At 50.1% G+C, this 21,092-nt stretch overlaps 1 protein-coding gene across 2 annotated transcripts in view; it reads left to right on the forward strand.

Moving 5' to 3' along the window:
* GSK3B (glycogen synthase kinase 3 beta) overlaps positions 1 to 21,092 on the forward strand; it is a 166,097-nt gene that overhangs the window by 111,947 nt on the left and 33,058 nt on the right. For both annotated transcript variants that reach the window (XM_063956858.1, XM_063956859.1), the window contains exon 3: positions 4,707 to 4,790. In XM_063956858.1, coding sequence (XP_063812928.1) covers positions 4,707 to 4,790 — 84 coding nt within the window. The remainder of the gene's footprint in view (positions 1 to 4,706; positions 4,791 to 21,092) is intronic.

Below are 21,092 nucleotides of genomic sequence, written 5' to 3' on the forward strand. Positions count from 1 at the left end.
ACTGTGTAATACAGAGATCATTCCTCTACTGTGTAATACAGAGATCGTTCCACTACTGTGTAATACAGAGATCGTTCCACTACTGTGTAATACAGAGATCGCTCCTCTACTGTGTAATACAGAGATCGTTCCTCTACTGTGTAATACAGAGATCGTTCCTCTACTGTGTAATACAGAGATCGTTCCTCTACTGTGTAATACAGAGATCATTCCTCTACTGTGTAATACAGAGATCATTCCTCTACTGTGTAATACAGAGATCGCTCCTCTACTGTGTAATACAGAGATTGTTCCTCTACTGTGTAATACAGAGATCCCTCCTCACTGTATAATACAGAGATCCCTCCTCACTGTGTAATACAGAGATCGCTCCTCTACTGTGTAATACAGAGATCCCTCCTCACTGTATAATACAGAGATCCCTCCTCACTGTGTAATACAGAGATCCCTCCTCACTGTGTAATACAGAGATCCCTCCTCACTGTGTAATACAGAGATCCCTCCTTACTGTGTAATACAGAGATCCCTCCTTACTGTGTAATACAGAGATCCCTCCTTACTGTGTAATACAGAGATCCCTCCTTACTGTGTAATACAGAGATCCCTCCTTACTGTGTAATACAGAGATCCCTCCTTACTGTGTAATACAGAGATCCCTCCTTACTGTGTAATACAGAGATCCCTCCTTACTGTGTAATACAGAGATCCCTCCTTACTGTGTAATAGAGATCCCTCCTTACTGTGTAATACAGAGATCCCTCCTTACTGTGTAATACAGAGATCCCTCCTTACTGTGTAATACAGAGATTCCTCCTTACTGTGCAATACAGAGATCGTTCCTCTACTGTGCAATACAGAGATCGTTCCTCTACTGTGTAATACAGAGATCCCTCCTTACTGTGCAATACAGAGATCGTTCCTCTACTGTGTAATACAGAGATCCATCCTCACTGTGTAATACAGAGATCCCTCTTCACTGTGTAATACAGAGATCCCTCCTTACTGTGTAATACAGAGATCCCTCCTTACTGTGTAATACAGAGATCCCTCCTTACTGTGTAATACAGAGATCCCTCCTTACTGTGTAATAGAGATCCCTCCTTACTGTGTAATAGAGATCCCTCCTTACTGTGTAATACAGAGATCCCTCCTTACTGTGTAATACAGAGATCCCTCCTTACTGTGTAATACAGAGATCCCTCCTTACTGTGTAATACAGAGATCCCTCCTTACTGTGTAATACAGAGATCCCTCCTTACTGTGTAATACAGAGATCCCTCCTTACTGTGTAATACAGAGATCCCTCCTTACTGTGTAATACAGAGATCCCTCCTTACTGTGTAATACAGAGATCCCTCCTTACTGTGTAATACAGAGATCCCTCCTTACTGTGTAATACAGAGATCCCTCCTTACTGTGTAATACAGAGATCCCTCCTTACTGTGTAATACAGAGATCCCTCCTTACTGTGTAATACAGAGATCCCTCCTCACTGTGTAATACAGAGATCCCTCCTCACTGTGTAATACAGAGATCGCTCCTCTACTGTGTAATACAGAGATCCCTCCTCACTGTATAATACAGAGATCCCTCCTCACTGTGTAATACAGAGATCCCTCCTCACTGTGTAATACAGAGATCCCTCCTCACTGTGTAATACAGAGATCCCTCCTTACTGTGTAATACAGAGATCCCTCCTTACTGTGTAATACAGAGATCCCTCCTTACTGTGTAATACAGAGATCCCTCCTTACTGTGTAATACAGAGATCCCTCCTTACTGTGTAATACAGAGATCCCTCCTTACTGTGTAATACAGAGATCCCTCCTTACTGTGTAATACAGAGATCCCTCCTTACTGTGTAATACAGAGATCCCTCCTTACTGTGTAATACAGAGATCCCTCCTTACTGTGTAATACAGAGATCCCTCCTTACTGTGTAATACAGAGATCCCTCCTTACTGTGTAATACAGAGATCCCTCCTTACTGTGTAATACAGAGATCCCTCCTTACTGTGTAATACAGAGATCCCTCCTTACTGTGTAATACAGAGATCCCTCCTTACTGTGTAATACAGAGATCCCTCCTTACTGTGTAATACAGAGATCCCTCCTTACTGTGCAATACAGAGATCGTTCCTCTACTGTGCAATACAGAGATCCCTCCTTACTGTGTAATACAGAGATCCCTCCTTACTGTGCAATACAGAGATCGTTCCTCTACTGTGCAATACAGAGATCGTTCCTCTACTGTGTAATACAGAGATCCCTCCTTACTGTGCAATACAGAGATCGTTCCTCTACTGTGTAATACAGAGATCCATCCTCACTGTGTAATACAGAGATCCCTCTTCACTGTGTAATACAGAGATCTCTCCTTACTGTGTAATACAGAGATCCCTCCTTACTGTGTAATAGAGATCCCTCCTTACTGTGTAATACAGAGATCCCTCCTTACTGTGTAATACAGAGATCCCTCCTTACTGTGTAATACAGAGATCCCTCCTTACTGTGTAATACAGAGATCCCTCCTTACTGTGTAATACAGAGATCCCTCCTTACTGTGTAATACAGAGATCCCTCCTTACTGTGTAATACAGAGATCCCTCCTTACTGTGTAATACAGAGATCCCTCCTTACTGTGTAATACAGAGATCCCTCCTTACTGTGTAATACAGAGATCCCTCCTTACTGTGTAATACAGAGATGCCGTCTTACTGTGTAATGTAGAGATACCGCATTACTGTGTAGTACAGAGATCCCTCCTTACTGTGTAGTACAGAGATCCCTCCTTACTGTGTAGTACAGAGATCCCTCCTTACTGTGTAGTACAGAGATCCCTCCTTACTGTGTAATACAGAGATCCCTCCTTACTGTGTAATACAGAGATCCCTCCTTACTGTGTAATACAGAGATCCCTCCTTACTGTGTAATACAGAGATCCCTCCTTACTGTGTAATACAGAGATCCCTCCTTACTGTGTAATATAGAGATCCCTCCTCACTGTGTAATATAGAGATGCCGCCGTACTGTGTAATATAGAGATGCCGCCGTACTGTGTAATATAGAGATGCCGCCGTACTGTGTAATATAGAGATGCCCCCGTACTGTGTAATATAGAGATGCCCCCGTACTGTGTAATATAGAGATGCCGCCGTACTGTGTAATACAGAGATGCCGCCGTACTGTGTAATACAGAGATGCCGCCGTACTGTGTAATACAGAGATGCCGCCGTACTGTGTAATACAGAGATGCCGCCGTACTGTGTAATACAGAGATGCCGCCGTACTGTGTAATACAGAGATGCCGCCTTACTGTGTAATATAGAGATGCCGCCTTACTGTGTAATACAGAGATGCCGCTGTACTGTGTAATATAGAGATCCCTCCTTACTGTGTAATACAGAGATCCCTCCTCACTGTGTAATAGAGATCCCGCCTCACTGTGTAATACAGAGATCCCTCCTTACTGTGTAATACAGAGATCCCTCCTTACTGTGTAATACAGAGATCCCTCCTTACTGTGTAATACAGAGATCCCTCCTTACTGTGTAATACAGAGATCCCTCCTTACTGTGTAATATAGAGATGCCGCCGTACTGTGTAATATAGAGATGCCGCCGTACTGTGTAATATAGAGATGCCGCCTTACTGTGTAATACAGAGATGCCGCCTTACTGTGTAATACAGAGATGCCGCCTTACTGTGTAATACAGAGATCCCTCCTTACTGTGTAATACAGAGATCCCTCCTTACTGTGTAATACAGAGATCCCTCCTCACTGTGTAATACAGAGATCCCTCCTCACTGTGTAATACAGAGATCCCGCCTCACTGTGTAATACAGAGATCCCTCCTTACTGTGTAATACAGAGATGCCGCCGTACTGTGTAATATAGAGATCCCTCCTTACTGTGTAATATAGAGGTGTTGCATGTACAAAGATCCCCCTTACTGTGTAATACAGAGATGCCGCCGTACTGTGTAATACAGAGATGCCGCCGTACTGTGTAATATAGAGATCCCTCCTCACTGTGTAATACAGAGATCCCTCCTTACTGTGTAATACAGAGATGCTGCCGTACTGTGTAATATAGAGATCCCTCCTTACTGTGTAATATAGAGGTGTTGCATGTACAAAGATCCCCCTTACTGTGTAATATAGAGATCCCTCCTTACTGTGTAATATAGAGGTGTTGCATGTACAAAGATCCCCCTTACTGTGTAATATAGAGATGCCGCCGTACTGTGTAATATAGAGATGCCGCCGTACTGTGTAATATAGAGGTGTTGCATGTACAGCGATCCCTCCTTACTGAGATCTCTCCTTACTGTGTATGGAGAATTCTTTTGAATACATTTGATCCTACTCTTCCGTATAACATCGGGGGTATTCAATGCATGTCGCAGTATTCAATTCTCTGGAAATTCCGACAGGCTTTGTCCGTTTTACGACAATGCTGATCCGACATTTTTTGAAGTCTGATCAGCATTGTCGAAAACGGGCCAAAATCCTGTCGGAATTGGCCATGAATTCGACAACACTCTGTGGATCCGCGGCTAATCTGCCAATCCACGTGGTTTTTGACAAGTGCCGGTTTTTCCGACAGTCGGAAATACCGGCTCTTATTGAATAGACCCCGATGTGTACTAATACACAGAGAAGTAATGCTGGGTCCTTACAGCGCAGTGTTTTGTTTCTTTCAGAACCGAGAGCTGCAAATCATGAGGAAGCTGGATCACTGCAATATCGTACGACTTCGTTATTTTTTCTACTCCAGCGGAGAGAAGGTGAGTGGCCTGTACAATATACTGTAACCTGGTCTGCTGTCCCGCCTCCTCTGTGTACTGTAACCTGGTCTGCTGCCCCGCCTCCTCTGTGTACTGTAACCTGGTCTGCTGTCCCACCTCCTCTGTGTACTGTAACCTGGTCTGCTGTCCCACCTCCTCTGTGTACTGTAACCTGGTCTGCTGTCCCACCTCCTCTGCGTACTGTAACCTGGTCTGCTGTCCCGCCTCCTCTGTGTACTGTAACCTGGTCTGCTGTCCGGCCTCCTCTGTGTACTGTAACCTGGTCTGCTGTCCCGTCTCCTCTGTGTACTGTAACCTGGTCTGCTGTCCCGTCTCCTCTGTGTACTGTAACCTGGTCTGCTGTCCCGCCTTCTCCATGTACTGTAACCTGGTCTGCTATCCCACCTTCTCCATGTACTGTAACCTGGTCTGCTGTCCCACCTCCTCTGTGTACTGTAACCTGGTCTGCTGTCCCACCTCCTCTGTGTACTGTAACCTGGTCTGCTGTCCCGCCTTCTCCATGTACTGTAACCTGGTCTGCTGTCCCACCTCCTCTGTGTACTGTAACCTGGTCTGCTGTCCCACCTCCTCTGTGTACTGTAACCTGGTCTGCTGTCCCGCCTTCTCCATGTACTGTAACCTGGTCTGCTGTCCCATCTCCTCTGTGTACTGTAACCTGGTCTGCTGTCCCGCCTTCTCCATGTACTGTAACCTGGTCTGCTGTCCCATCTCCTCTGTGTACTGTAACCTGGTCTGCTGTCCCACCTTCTCCATGTACTGTAACCTGGTCTGCTGTCCCGCCTTCTCCATGTACTGTAACCTGGTCTGCTGTTCTGTCGCCTCTGCGTACTGTAACTTGGTCTGCTGTCCAGTCTCCTCTGCATCCTGTAACCTGGTCTGCTGTCCCGCCTCCTCTGCGTACTGTAACTTGGTCTGCTGTCCCACCTCCTCTGCGTACTGTATCCTGGTCTGCTGTCCCACCTCCTCTGTGTACTGTAACCTGCTCTGCTGTCCCACCTTCTCCATGTACTGTAACCTGGTCTGATGTCCTGCCTCCTCTGTGTACTGTAACCTGCTCTGCTGTCCCACCTTCTCCATGTACTGTAACCTGGTCTGCTGTCCTGCCTCCTCTGTGTACTGTAACCTGGTCTGCTGTCCCACCTTCTCCATGTACTGTAACCTGGTCTGCTGTCCCGCCTCCTGGTTGTACTGTAACCTGGTCTGCTGTCCCACCTCCTCTGTGTACTGTAACCTGGTCTGCTGTCCCACCTCCTCTGTGTACTGTAACCTGGTCTGCTGTCCCGCCTCCTGGTTGTACTGTAACCTGGTCTGCTGTCCCACCTCCTCTGTGTACTGTAACCTGGTCTGCTGTCCCACCTTCTCCATGTACTGTAACCTGGTCTGCTGTCCCGCCTCCTGGTTGTACTGTAACCTGGTCTGCTGTCCCACCTCCTCTGTGTACTGTAACCTGGTCTGCTGTCCCACCTCCTCTGTATACTGTAACCTGGTCTGCTGTCCCGCCTCCTCTGCGTACTGTAACCTGGTCTGCTGTCCCGCCTCCTCTGCGTAATGTAACCTGGTCTGCTGTCCCGCCTTCACTGCGTACTGTAACCTGGTCTGCTGTCCCGCCTCCTCTGCATACTGTAACCTTGTCTGCTGTTCTGTCGCCTCTGCGTACTGTAACCTGGTCTGCTGTCCCACCTCCTCTGTGTACTGTAACCTGGTCTGCTGTCCCGCCTCCTCTGCGTACTGTAACCTGGTCTGCTGTCCCGCCTCCTCTGCGTAATGTAACCTGGTCTGCTGTCCCGCCTTCACTGCGTACTGTAACCTGGTCTGCTGTCCCGCCTCCTCTGCATACTGTAACCTGGTCTGCTGTCCAGTCTCCTCTGCGTCCTGTAACCTGGTCTGCTGTCCCGCCTCCTCTGCGTACTGTAACCTGGTCTGCTGTCCCACCTCCTCTGCGTACTGTAACCTGGTCTGCTGTCCCACCTCCTCTGTGTACTGTAACCTGGTCTGCTGTCCCGCCTCCTGGTTGTACTGTAACCTGGTCTGCTGTTCCTGCATCCTCTGCGTACTGTAACCTTGTCTGCTGTCCCGCCTCCTCTGCGTACTGTAACCTAGTTTGCTGTCCCGCCTTCACTGCGTACTGTAACCTGGTCTGCTATCCCGCCTCCTCTGTGTACTGTAACCTGGTCTGTTGTCCAGTCTCCTCTGTGTACTGTAACTTGGTCTGCTGTCCAGTCTCCTCTGCGTACTATAACCTGGCCTGCTGTCCTGCCTCCTCTGCGTACTGTAACCTGGTCTGCTGTCCCACCTCCTCTGCGTACTGTAACCTGGTCTGCTGTCCCATCTCCTCTGTGTACTGTAACCTGGTCTGCTGTCCCGCCTCCTCTGTGTACTGTAACCTGGTCTGCTGTCCCGCCTCCTGGTTGTACTGTAACCTGGTCTGCTGTTCCTGCATCCTCTGCGTACTGTAACCTTGTCTGCTGTCCCGCCTCCTCCGCGTAATGTAGCCTAGTCTGCTGTCCCGCCTTCACTGCGTACTGTAACCTGGTCTGCTGTCCCGCCTCCTCGGCGTAATGTAACCTAGTCTGCTGTCCCGCCTTCACTGCGTACTGTAACCTGGTCTGCTGTCCAGTCTCCTCTGTGTACTGTAACCTGGTCTGCTGTCCCGTCTCCTCTGCATACTGTAACCTGGTCTGCTGTCCCACCTCCTCTGTGTACTGTAACCTGGTCTGCTGTCCCACCTTCTCTGTGTACTGTAACCTGGTCTGCTGTCCCACCTCCTCTGCGTACTGTAACCTGGTCTGCTGTCCCACCTTCTCCATGTACTGTAACCTGGTCTGCTGTCCCATCTCCTCTGCGTACTGTAACCTGGTCTGCTGTCCCGCCTCCTCTGTGTACTGTAACCTGGTCTGCTGTCCCATCTCCTCTGTGTACTGTAACCTGGTCTGCTGTCCCGCCTCCTCTGCGTACTGTAACCTGGTCTGCTGTCCAGTCTCCTCTGCGTACTGTAACCTGGTCTGCTGTCCTGCCTTCTCTGTGTACTGTAACCTGGTCTGCTGTCCCACCTCCTCTGCGTACTGTAACCTGGTCTGCTGTCCCACCTCCTCTGCGTACTGTAACCTGGTCTGCTGTCCCATCTCCTCTGTGTACTGTAACCTGGTCTGCTATCCCACCTTCTCCATGTACTGTAACCTGGTCTGTTGTCCCGCCTCCTCTGCCTTATGTAACCTGGTCTGCTGTCCTGCCTTCTATGTGTACTGTAACCTGGTCTGCTGTCCCGCCTCCTGTGCGTACTGTAACCTGGTCTGCTGTCCCACCTCCTCTGTGTACTGTAACCTGGTCTGCTGTCCCATCTCCTCTGTGTACTGTAACCTGGTCTGCTGTCCCGCCTCCTCTGCGTACTGTAACCTGGTCTGCTGTCCAGTCTCCTCTGCGTACTGTAACCTGGTCTGCTGTCCTGCCTTCTCTGTGTACTGTAACCTGGTCTGCTGTCCCACCTTCTCCATGTACTGTAACCTGGTCTGCTGTCCCGCCTTCTCCATGTACTGTAACCTGGTCTGCTGTCCCGTCTCCTCTGCGTACTGTAACCTGGTCTGCTATCCCGCCTCCTCTGTGTACTGTAACCTGGTCTGCTGTCCCTCCTCCTCTGTGTACTGTAACCTGGTCTGCTGTCCCGCCTCCTCTGTGTACTGTAACCTGGTCTGCTGTCCCGCCTCCTCTGTGTACTGTAACCTGGTCTGCTATCCCACCTTCTCCATGTACTGTAACCTGGTCTGCTGTCCCGCCTCCTCTGCCTTATGTAACCTGGTCTACTACCCCGCCTCCTCTGTGTACTGTAACCTGGTCTGCTGTCCCGCCTCCTGTGCGTACTATAACCTGGTCTGCTGTCCCACCTCCTCTGTGTACTGTAACCTGGTCTGCTGTCCCATCTCCTCTGTGTACTGTAACCTGGTCTGCTGTCCCGCCTCCTCTGCGTACTGTAACCTGGTCTGCTGTCCAGTCTCCTCTGCGTACTGTAACCTGGTCTGCTGTCCTGCCTTCTCTGTGTACTGTAACCTGGTCTGCTGTCCTGCCTTCTCTGTGTACTGTAACCTGGTCTGCTGTCCCGCCTACTCTGCGTACTGTAACCTGGTCTGCTATCCCGCCTCCTCTGCGTACTGTAACCTGGTCTGCTGTCCCTCCTCCTCTGTGTACTGTAACCTGGTCTGCTGTCCCACCTCCTCTGCGTACTGTAACCTGGTCTGCTATCCCGCCTCCTCTGCGTACTGTAACCTGGTCTGCTGTCCCTCCTCCTCTGTGTACTGTAACCTGGTCTGCTGTCCCGCCTCCTCTGTGTACTGTAACCTGGTCTGCTGTCCCGCCTCCTCTGTGTACTGTAACCTGGTCTGCTATCCCACCTTCTCCATGTACTGTAACCTGGTCTGCTGTCCCGCCTCCTCTGCCTTATGTAACCTGGTCTACTACCCCGCCTCCTCTGTGTACTGTAACCTGGTCTGCTGTCCCGCCTTCTGTGCGTACTGTAACCTGGTCTGCTGTCCCACCTCCTCTGCGTACTGTAACCTGGTCTGCTGTCCCGCCTCCTCTGCCTTATGTAACCTGGTCTACTACCCCGCCTCCTCTGTGTACTGTAACCTGGTCTGCTGTCCCGCCTCCTCTGTGTACTGTAACCTGGTCTGCTGTCCCACCTTCTCCATGTACTGTAACCTGGTCTGCTGTCCCGCCTTCTCCATGTACTGTAACCTGGTCTGCTGTCCCGCCTCCTCTGTGTACTGTAACCTGGTCTGCTGTCCCTCCTCCTCTGCCTTATGTAACCTGGTCTGCTGTCCCACCTCCTCTGTGTACTGTAACCTGGTCTGCTGTCCCACCTTCTCCATGTACTGTAACTTGGTCTGCTGTCCCGCCTCCTCTGTGTACTGTAACCTGGTCTGCTGCCCCACCTCCTCTGTGTACTGTAACCTGGTCTGTTGTCCCGCCTTCTCCATGTACTGTAACCTGGTCTGCTGTCCCGCCTCCTCTGTGTACTGTAACCTGGTCTGCTGTCCCACCTTCTCCATGTACTGTAACCTGGTCTGCTGTCCCGCCTTCTCCATGTACTGTAACCTGGTCTGCTGTCCCGTCTCTGTGTACTGTAACCTGGTCTGATGTCCCGCCTCCTCTGTGTACTGTAACCTGGTCTGCTGTCCCACCTTCTCCATGTACTGTAACCTGGTCTGCTGTCCCACCTCCTCTGTGTACTGTAACCTGGTCTGCTGTCCAGTCTCCTCTGTGTACTGTAACCTGGTCTGCTGTCCGGCCTTCTCTGTGTACTGTAACCTGGTCTGATGTCCCCCCTCTTGCTCCCTCGTAGTGGGTATGGTGGTGGTAGGGGGAGGGGCGGGGGTCTGATTGAGTCTCCACATTTTATCTGACGTCCTAGTGGATGCTGGGACTCCGTAAGGACCATGGGGAATAGCGGCTCCACAGGAGACAGGGCACAAAATAAAAGCTTAAGGATCAGGTGGTGTGCACTGGCTCCTCCCCCTATGACCCTCCTCCAAGCCTCAGTTAGATTTTTGTGCCCGGCCGAGAAGGGTGCAATCTAGGTGGCTCTCCTGAGCTGCTTAGAATAAAAGTTTAGTTTAGGTTTTTTTATTTTCAGTGAGTCCTGCTGGCAACAGGCTCACTGCATCGTGGGACTAAGGGGAGAAGAAACGGACTCACCTGAGTGCAGAGTGGATCGGGTTTCTTAGGCTACTGGACATTAGCTCCAGAGGGACGATCACAGGTTCAGCCTGGATGGGTCACCGGAGCCGCGCCGCCGTCCCCCTTACAGAGCCAGAAGAGACGAAGAGGTCCGGTGAAATCGGCGGCAGAAGACATCCTGTCTTCAGTCTAAGGTAGCGCACAGCACCGCAGCTGTGCGCCATTGCTCTCAGCACACTTCACACTCCGGTCACTGAGGGTGCAGGGCGCTGGGGGGGGAGCGCCCTGAGACGCAATATAACAGTATATACCTTAGGTGGCAAAAATAATACATCACATATAGCTCCTGGGCTATATGGATGTATTTTAACCCCTGCCATTTTTTACACAAAAAAGCGGGAGATAAGGACGTCGTGAAGGGGCGGAGCCTATCTCCTCAGCACACAAGCGCCATTTTCCCTCACAGCTCCGCTGGAAGGACGGCTCCCTGACTCTCCCCTGCAGTCCTGCTTCAGAATCAGGGTAAAAAAGAGAAGGGGGGGCATTTTTGGCAGCAAATAACGATAATAACAGCAGCTATAAGGGAATAACACTTATATAAGGTTATCCCTGTATATATATATATAGCGCTGGGTGTGTGCTGGCAGACTCTCCCTCTGTCTCTCCAAAGGGCTAAGTGGGGTCCTGTCCTCTATCAGAGCATTCCCGGTGTGTGTGCTGTGTGTCGGTACGCGTGTGTCGACATGTATGAGGAGGAAAATGATGTGGAGGCGGAGCAGTTGCCTGTGTTGGTGATGTCACCCCCTAGGGAGTCGACACCTGACTGGATGATTGTATTTAAACAATTAAGTGATAATGTCAGCAATTTGCAAAAAACTGTTGACGACATGAGACAGCCGGCAAATCAATTAGTACCTGTCCAGGCGTCTCAGACACCGTCAGGGGCGCTAAAACGCCCGTTACCTCAGTGGGTCGACACAGACCCTGACACAGATACTGAGTCTAGTGTCGACGGTGACGAGACAAACGTAATGTCCAGTAGGGCCACACGTTACATGATCACGGCAATGAAAGAGGCATTGAACCTTTCTGACACTACAAGTACCACAAAGAAGGGTATTATGTGGGGTGTGAAAAAACTACCAATAGTTTTTCCTGAGTCAGAGGAAATAAATGAGGTGTGTGATAAAGCGTGGGTTTCCCCCGATAAAAAACAGCTAATTTCTAAAAAATTATTAGCATTATATCCCTTCCCGCCAGAGGTTAGGGCGCGTTGGGAAACACCCCCTAGGGTAGATAAGGCGCTCACACGTTTATCTAAACAAGTAGCGTTACCGTCTCCTGATACGGCCACCCTCAAAGAACCAGCTGATAGAAGGCTGGAAAATATCCTAAAAAGTATATACACACATACTGGTGTTATACTGCGACCAGCAATCGCCTCAGCCTGGATGTGCAGTGCTGGAGTCGCATGGTCGGATTCCCTGACTGAGAATATTGATACCCTGGATAGGGACAATATTTTGTTAACTATAGAACATTTAAAGGATGCATTACTATATATGCGTGATGCACAGAGGGATATTTGCACCCTGGCATCAAGAGTAAGTGCTATGTCCATCTCTGCCAGAAGAGCGTTATGGACGCGACAGTGGTCAGGGGATGCGGATTCCAAACGGCACATGGAAGTATTGCCGTATAAAGGGGAGGAGTTATTTGGGGCTGGTCTATCGGACCTGGTGGCCACGGCAACGGCTGGAAAATCCACCTTTTTACCCCAGGTCACTTCACATCAGCAGAAAAAGACACCGTCTTTTCAAACTCAGTCCTTTCGTTCCCATAAGTACAAGCGAGCAAAAGGCCACTCTTTTCTGCCCCGGGGCAGAGGAAGAGGAAAAAGACTGCACCATGCAGCCGCTTCCCAGGAGCAGAAGCCCTCCCCTGCTTCTGCCAAGTCTTCAGCATGACGCTGGGGCTCTACAAGCAGACTCAGATATGGTGGGGGCCCGTCTCAAGAATTTCAACGCGCAGTGGGCTCACTCGCAAGTGGATCCCTGGATTCTACAGGTAGTATCGCAGGGGTACAAACTGGAATTCGAGGCGTTTCCCCCTCGTCGGTTCCTGAAGTCTGCTTTACCAAAGTCTCCCTCCGACAGGGAGGCAGTTTTGGAAGCCATTCACAAGCTGTATTCCCAGCAGGTGATAATCAAGGTACCCCTCCTGCAACAAGGAAAGGGGTATTATTCCACGCTGTTTGTGGTACCGAAGCCGGACGGCTCGGTGAGACCAATTTTAAATCTGAAATCCTTGAACACTTACATAAAAAAGTTCAAATTCAAGATGGAGTCACTCAGAGCAGTGATAGCGAACCTGGAAGAAGGGGACTATATGGTGTCTCTGGACATCAAAGATGCTTATCTCCACGTCCCAATATACCCTTCTCACCAAGGGTACCTCAGGTTTGTAGTACAAAACTGTCATTATCAGTTTCAGACGCTGCCGTTTGGATTGTCCACGGCACCTCGGGGCTTTACCAAGGTAATGGCCGAAATGATGATTCTTCTACGAAGAAAAGGCATTTTAATTATCCCTTACTTGGACGATCTCCTGATAAGGGCAAGATCCAGGGAACAGTTAGAAGTCGGAGTAGCACTATCTCAGGTAGTGTTACGTCAGCACGGGTGGATTCTAAATATTCCAAAATCGCAGCTGATTCCAACGACACGTCTACTGTTCCTAGGAATGATTCTGGACACAGTCCAGAAGAAGGTGTTTCTCCCGGAGGAGAAGGCCAGGGAGTTATCCGAGCTAGTCAGGAACCTCCTAAAACCAGGCCAGGTCTCAGTGCATCAGTGCACGAGGGTCCTGGGAAAAATGGTGGCTTCTTACGAAGCGATTCCATTCGGAAGATTCCATGCAAGAACGTTTCAGTGGGATCTACTGGACAAATGGTCCAGATCGCATCTGCAGATGCATCAGCGGATAACCCTGTCGCCAAGGACAAGGGTGTCTCTCCTGTGGTGGCTGCAGAGTGCTCATCTACTAGAGGGCCGCAGATTTGGCATTCAGGATTGGATCCTGGTAACCACGGATGCCAGCCTGAGAGGCTGGGGAGCAGTCACACAGGGAAGGAATTTCCAGGGCTTGTGGTCAAGCATGGAAACATCTCTTCATATAAACATTCTGGAACTAAGGGCCATTTACAATGCCCTAAGTCAAGCAAAACCTCTGCTTCAGGGTCAGGCGGTGTTGATCCAATCGGACAACATCACGTCAGTCGCCCACGTAAACAGACAGGGCGGCACGAGAAGCAGGAGGGCAATGGCAGAAGCTGCAAGGATTCTTCGCTGGGCGGAAAATCATGTGATAGCACTGTCAGCAGTGTTCATTCCGGGAGTGGACAACTGGGAAGCAGACTTCCTCAGCAGACACGACCTTCACCCGGGAGAGTGGGGACTTCACCCAGAAGTCTTCCACCTAATTGTAAACCGTTGGGAAAAACCAAAGGTGGACATGATGGCGTCACGTCTAAACAAAAAACTGGACAGATATTGCGCCAGGTCAAGGGACCCTCAGGCAATAGCAGTGGACGCTCTGGTAACGCCGTGGGTGTACCAGTCAGTGTATGTGTTCCCTCCTCTGCCTCTCATACCAAAAGTACTGAGAATCATAAGAAGGAGAGGAGTAAGAACTATACTCGTGGTTCCGGATTGGCCAAGAAGGACTTGGTACCCGGAACTTCAAGAGATGCTCACGGACGAACCGTGGCCTCTACCTCTAAGAAAGGACCTGCTACTGCAGGGGCCTTGTCTGTTCCAAGACTTACCGCGGCTGCGTTTGACGGCATGGCGGTTGAACGCCGGATCCTGAGGGAAAAAGGCATTCCAGAAGAAGTCATTCCTACTCTGGTCAAAGCCAGGAAGGACGTAACCGCAAAACATTATCACCGCATTTGGCGTAAATATGTTGCGTGGTGTGAGGCCAAGAGGGCCCCTACAGAGGAATTTCAACTGGGTCGTTTCCTTCATTTCCTGCAAACAGGACTGTCTATGGGCCTAAAATTAGGGTCCATTAAGGTTCAAATTTCGGCCCTGTCGATTTTCTTCCAGAAAGAACTGGCTTCAGTACCTGAAGTTCAGACATTTGTAAAAGGGGTGCTGCACATACAGCCTCCTTTTGTGCCTCCAGTGGCACCTTGGGATCTCAATGTGGTGTTGAGTTTTCTAAAGTCACATTGGTTTGAACCACTTTCCACTGTGGACTTAAAATATCTCACATGGAAGGTGTCGATGCTGTTAGCCTTGGCTTCAGCCAGGCGTGTGTCAGAATTGGCGGCTTTATCATATAAAAGCCCTTACTTAATTTTTCATTCTGACAGGGCGGAATTGAGGACTCGTCCTCAATTTCTACCTAAGGTGGTTTCTGCATTTCACATGAACCAACCTATTGTGGTACCTGCGGCTACCAGGGTCTTAGAGGACTCTAAGTTGCTTGACGTTGTCAGGGCCTTGAAAATATATGTTTCCAGGACGGCTGGAGTCAGAAAATCTGACTCGCTGTTTATCCTGTATGCACCCAACAAGCTGGGTGCTCCTGCTTCTAAGCAGACGATTGCTCGTTGGATTTGTAGTACAATTCAGCTTGCACATTCTGTGGCAGGATTGCCACAGCCAAAATCAGTAAAAGCCCATTCCACAAGGAAAGTGGGCTCATCTTGGGCGGCTGCCCGAGGGGTCTCGGCTTTACAACTTTGCCAAGCAGCTACTTGGTCAGGGGCAAACACGTTTGCTAAATTCTACAAATTTGATACCCTGGCTGAGGAGGACCTGGAGTTCTCTCATTCGGTGCTGCAGAGTCATCCGCACTCTCCCGCCCGTTTGGGAGCTTTGGTATAATCCCCATGGTCCTTACGGAGTCCCAGCATCCACTAGGACGTCAGAGAAAATAAGATTTTACTTACCGATAAATCTATTTCTCGTAGTCCGTAGTGGATGCTGGGCGCCCATCCCTAGTGCGGATTGTCTGCAATACTTGTATATAGTTATTGTTACAAAAATTCGGGTTATTATTGTTGTGAGCCATCTTTTCAGAGGCTCCTTTGCGTTTATCATACTGTTAACTGGGTTCAGATCACAAGTTGTACGGTGTGATTGGTGTGGCTGGTATGAGTCTTACCCGGGATTCAATATCCTTCCTTATTATGTACGCTCGTCCGGGCACAGTATCCTAACTGAGGCTTGGAGGAGGGTCATAGGGGGAGGAGCCAGTGTACACCACCTGATCCTTAAACTTTTATTTTGTGCCCTGTCTCCTGCGGAGCCGCTATTCCCCATGGTCCTTACGGAGTCCCAGCATCCACTACGGACTACGAGAAATAGATTTATCGGTAAGTAAAATCTTATTTTTTTATTTGAAGAAAGTTGTATATAGACACAATTTAGCATTCTCTTTCTGTCCATGTAGAATTTATGCTGCAGAAGTGAAACGCTCAGGCTTCCTGTATCATTAGGAGTTGGGTTATAGCGTTACTTTGTATTATTCTTGACGTGAAGAGAAGATGATGTTCTCATTAGAACAAGGAGTCTTTTGTCCTGGGCTTTTGGGAGGTGAGAGTTCACCCCTTGTAAACCTTAATACCTCGGGACGTCTGTGGGCGATTCCACCGCCAATGTGCCTTAGGCCGGGTACACATCGGGACGACCTGCATTCCTTGCGATGGTTGGGGCAATTTTCGTTTGCCTCGGACCATCACAGATTGCTGGTACACGTTACAATTTAGAATACTTAGAGAAGGGTACGTGCAATCTGTCTTTTTCCACATACCTTTCCCTAAGTATTCTAAATTGATGCTCCACTGCCCGTGGTAGCACCCCCTGATACAAATACAGAATCTCTAGAGTTATTAATCGAATGGGGGTTTAATTTCTTGTATACATAAACCAGTGCGACCAGTAACCTACATAACCATTGGTACACTTTACACAATTTAATGAACAACGGAACAACCTTCCGTTCCGTCCAGTATTAACACACATAGCCGCACACACACTATCGTTTGGTTGACCATGCAGCACGGCCAGTCAGACGATCTTGTATGCTGTCTGCCGGAGTGTGCAATTGAGGGTTCCAATACAACAAATCGTCCATATATATAGTCCTAGTGTGTACCCGGCCATATGCTCCACCGGGATCTGTAAAGGTTCCTGACTTCATGGCCTGCTTGGTGGGGCACAATTCTGTATTCACTTCCAAGGCTATTTCTGCAGCGGGGTACACTGGGCTCCAAGGATTAACATTGGGGTGTAGAGTAGGATCTTGATCCGAGGCACCAACAGGCTCAAAGCTTTAGACTGTTCCCAAGATGCACAGCACCGCCTCCTCTATAACCCCGCCTCCATGCCAGTGAGCTCAGTTTGTAAGTTGGTGCCATGCAGTATGCAGGCAGGTAACAGGAGGCTGCCCTAAGCAGCCCTTTCAGAGCTTCGTTTACAGACTGAAGACAGAAGAAATTGTAAAGAAGACTTCCAGGGCTGCTGCAGGCACAGTCTCATAGACTTCCCTGCGTGCAGCTCCATCACCCCCAGCGGCGCTGTATACTCCCGCGCCGCGGTTGCCGGGTCACTGCAGCGGAGGCGCCGGCTTCTTCCCTCCTGAAGTGAGTCACACACACGCCGCCCTCTCCCCGGATCGCGGGGCCGCTGACAAGTGGGAGGTAAGGGGCTTCTGTGCCGCACTTTTCACCGCGATCCAGCGCGGCCGTAGGAGGCGGGCTGCGCGCGCGCTGCGTGGACACTGATTACTGGGCGGCTGCCCCACTAGCCACCAGGGGTATATTTTATGGGCACAGGTCAGCGGGAGACGTTGTACAAATCCCCCCTTCCCCCCTCCCCCCCTGTTTTATGTACTGCCAGCACACCCGGTGGGGATGCCAGCAGGGGGAGCAGGTCGGACCTGAGGCCCCTCCCCCCAGCCCCAGGGCGCCATTTCAGCAATGTTCCCGCCCTGGAGCTGCATATCTCTCCCTCATTTCCGGTCAGCAGCCATTACAGACAGAGCCTTGCTGTTTCCTGGGACTGCTGGGGCAAATCCTCCTCTGTGGAACCGCCTGACTGCCAGTGCTGTGCTTCCTACAGGACACTTGAGTATTCTACCTGTCACTGGGACTGTGCTAGTTCAGAAAGAGTGCATACTGTCAGGGTTGTGTGGTACAAACACCCTGTGATCTACATCCAGTGTTTACTGTGTTTGTTATATCTATAGTTATCACATATAGCCATACTCAGTATTACTTTGTATTGCTAGTCCAGTGCAGTTTATGGTACATAATTTCTCTTACGTCCTAGAGGATTCTGGGGACTCCGTAAGGACCGTGGGGTATAGACGGGCTCCGCAGGAGACATGGGCACTATAAAGAACTTTAGAATGGGTGTGCACTGACTCCTCCCTCTATGCCCCTCCTCCAGACCTCAGTTAGATCCTGTGCCCAGAGGAGACTGGGTGCTTTCAGGGGAGCTCTCCTGAGTTTCTCTGGAAAAAGTATTTTGTTAGGTTTTTTATTTTCAGCATCGTGGGACTGAGGGGAGAGAAGCAGACCTACTTAAATGCTAGGCTCTGCTTCTTAGGCTACTGGACACCATTAGCTCAAGAGGGAGTCGGAACGCAGGTCTCTCCCCGCTGTTCGTCCCATAGCCGCGCCGCCGTCCTCCTCACAGAGCCGTAAGATTGAAGCCGGGTGAGTATAAGAAGAAAAGAAGACTTCTAAGGCGGCAGAAGACTTCAGATCTTCCCTGAGGTAAGCGCGCAGCTGTAACGCTGCGCGCCATTGCGCCCACACATTACACACACTACCAGGCACTGATGGGTGCAGGGCGCAGGAGGGGGTGCCCTGGGCAGCAATATAAACCTTTAAGTCTGGCAATATGGATATAGGCTGCGGAGGCAGTAAGTGTATAAATCTCCCGCCAGTTTTATAAAATTGAGCGGGACCGAAGCCCGCCGCTGGAGGGGGTGGAGCTTGGTCCCTCAGCACTAACCAGTGCCATTTTCTCCACAGCACATGCAGAGAAGCTGGCTCCCCGGACTCTCCCCTGCTGAACACGGTGACACAGGGCTGAAAAGAGGGGGGGGGGGGGCACTTGTAAGGCGCAGTGAGTGTATTACACGATTTATTAGATATAAAAGCGCTATTATCTGGGAATTCTGTTTCCAGTGTCAGTTGGCGCTGGGTGTGTGCTGGCATACTCTCTCTCTGTCTCTCCTAAGGGCCTTGGTGGGGAACTGTCTCCTTATAGATATATCCCTGTGTGTGGGGGGGTGGTTACACGTGTGTCGGCATGTCTGAAGCGGAAGGCTCATCTGAGGAGGAGGTGGAGCAGATGATTGTGGTGTCTCCGTCAGCAACGCCCATGATTGGGGGGACATGTGGAATGTTTTAAATGCAAATGTGAACTTATTAGATAAGAGAATGGACAAAGCAGAGTCCAGGGAAAAGGCAGGGAGTCAGTCCAAGGCTTTGACTGTGTCACAGGGCCCTTCAGGGTCTCAAAAGCGTCCCCTATCCTAAATAGCAGACACTGATACCGACACGGATTCTGACTCCAGTGTCGACTACGATGATGCGAGGTTACACCCAAGGGTGGCCAAAAGTATTCATTATATGATTATTGCAATAAAAGACGTTTTGCATATCACAGATGACCCCTCTGTCCCTGACACGAGGGTGCGCATGTATAAGGAAAAGAAACCTGAGGTAACCTTTCCCCCATCTCATGAGCTGAACGCGTTATTTGAAAAAGCTTGGGAGACTCCAGACAAAAAACTGCAGATTCCCAAGAGGATTCTTATGGCGTATCCTTTCCCTGCACAGGACAGGGTACGCTGGGAATCCTCACCCAGGGTGGACAAGGCTATAACGCGCCTGTCCAAGAAGGTGGCGCTACCGTCTCCAGACACCGCGGCCCTTAAGGATCCTGCTGTTAGCAGACAGAAAAATACCTTAAAATCTATTTATACGCATACGGGTGCTTTACTCAGACCGGCAATAGCATCGGCATGGGTATGTCAGCTGACCTTGATACCCTAGATAGGGATACCATTTTATTGACCTTAGGTCACATTCAAGACGCAGTCTTATATATGAGACGCGCTCAAAGAGACGTTGGGCTGCTAGGTTCGAGAGCCAACGCCATGGCGATTTCTGCTAGGCGAGCCCTGTGGACCCGTCAATGGACGGGTGATGCAGATTCAAAGAAGCATATGGAGGTTTTGCCGTACTAGGGTGAGGAGTTGTTTGGGGAAGGTCTCGCGGACCTGGTTGCCACAGCTACCGCGGGTAAATCTACTTTTTTGCCTTTTGTTCCCCCACAGCAAAAGAGACGAAACTATTGGCCTTTCTACAACAAGGCCTGGACTTACGCCTGCGTCTGGCCTCCCTCAAGATTCACATCTCTGCCTTGTCGGTTTGGTTTCAGAGAAAGATTGCTACCCTACCTGATATCCATACATTCACTCAGGGTGTGTTGTGGATTCAGCGTCCATATGTGCCACCTGTGGCCCCTTGGGATCTGATGGTGGTTTTGGAGGCCTTACAAGAGTCTCCGTTTAAGCCTCTTACCTCTGCTGACCTTAAGTGGCTTTCCCTTAAGGTGTTGTTTTTGCTGGCTATTGCTTCAGCTAGAAGGGTCTCGTATATTATCCCATAAGTCCCCCTATTTGATTTTTCACCATGACCGGGCGATTCTTCGGACACTCCCAGGTTATTTACCCAAGGTGGTACATGTGAGGCGCTTTGTATGATCCTGGGTAGTGACACGCGAGGCGCTTTGTATGATCCTGGGTAGTGACACGCGAGGCGCTTTGTATGGTCCTGGGTAGTGACACGCGAGGCGCTTTGTATGATCCTGGGTAGTGACGCGCTTTGTATGATTGTGGGTAGTGACGCGTGAGGCGCTTTGTATGATTGTGGGTAGTGAGGCGCTTTGTATGATTGTGGGTAGTGACGCGTGAGGCGCTTTGTATGATTGTGGGTAGTGACGCGTGAGGCGCTTTGTATGATTGTGGGTAGTGACGCGCTTTGTATGATTGTGGGTAGTGATGCGCTTTGTATGATTGTGGGTAGTGACGCGTGAGGCGCTTTGTATGATTGTGGGTAGTGACGCGTGAGGCGCTTTGTATGATTGTGGGTAGTGACGCGCTTTGTATGATTGTGGGTAGTGACGCGCTTTGTATGATTGTGGGTAGTGATGCGCTTTGTATGATTGTGGGTAGTGACGCGTGAGGCGCTTTGTATGATTGTGGGTAGTGACGCGCTTTGTATGATTGTGGGTAGTGACGCGCTTTGTATGATAGTGGGCAGTGATGCGCTTTGTATGATTGTGGGTAGTGACGCGTGAGGCGCTTTGTATGATTGTGGGTAGTGACGCGTGAGGCGCTTTGTATGATTGTGGGTAGTGACGCGTGAGGCGCTTTGTATGATTGTGGGTAGTGACGCGCTTTGTATGATTGTGGGTAGTGACGCGCTTTGTATGATTGTGGGTAGTGACGCGCTTTGTATGATTGTGGGTAGTGACGCGCTTTGTATGATTGTGGGTAGTGACGCGTGAGGCGCTTTGTATG

Source organism: Pseudophryne corroboree, chromosome 2 (genome assembly GCF_028390025.1).
Source record: "Pseudophryne corroboree isolate aPseCor3 chromosome 2, aPseCor3.hap2, whole genome shotgun sequence".
NCBI lineage: Eukaryota > Metazoa > Chordata > Amphibia > Anura > Myobatrachidae > Pseudophryne > Pseudophryne corroboree.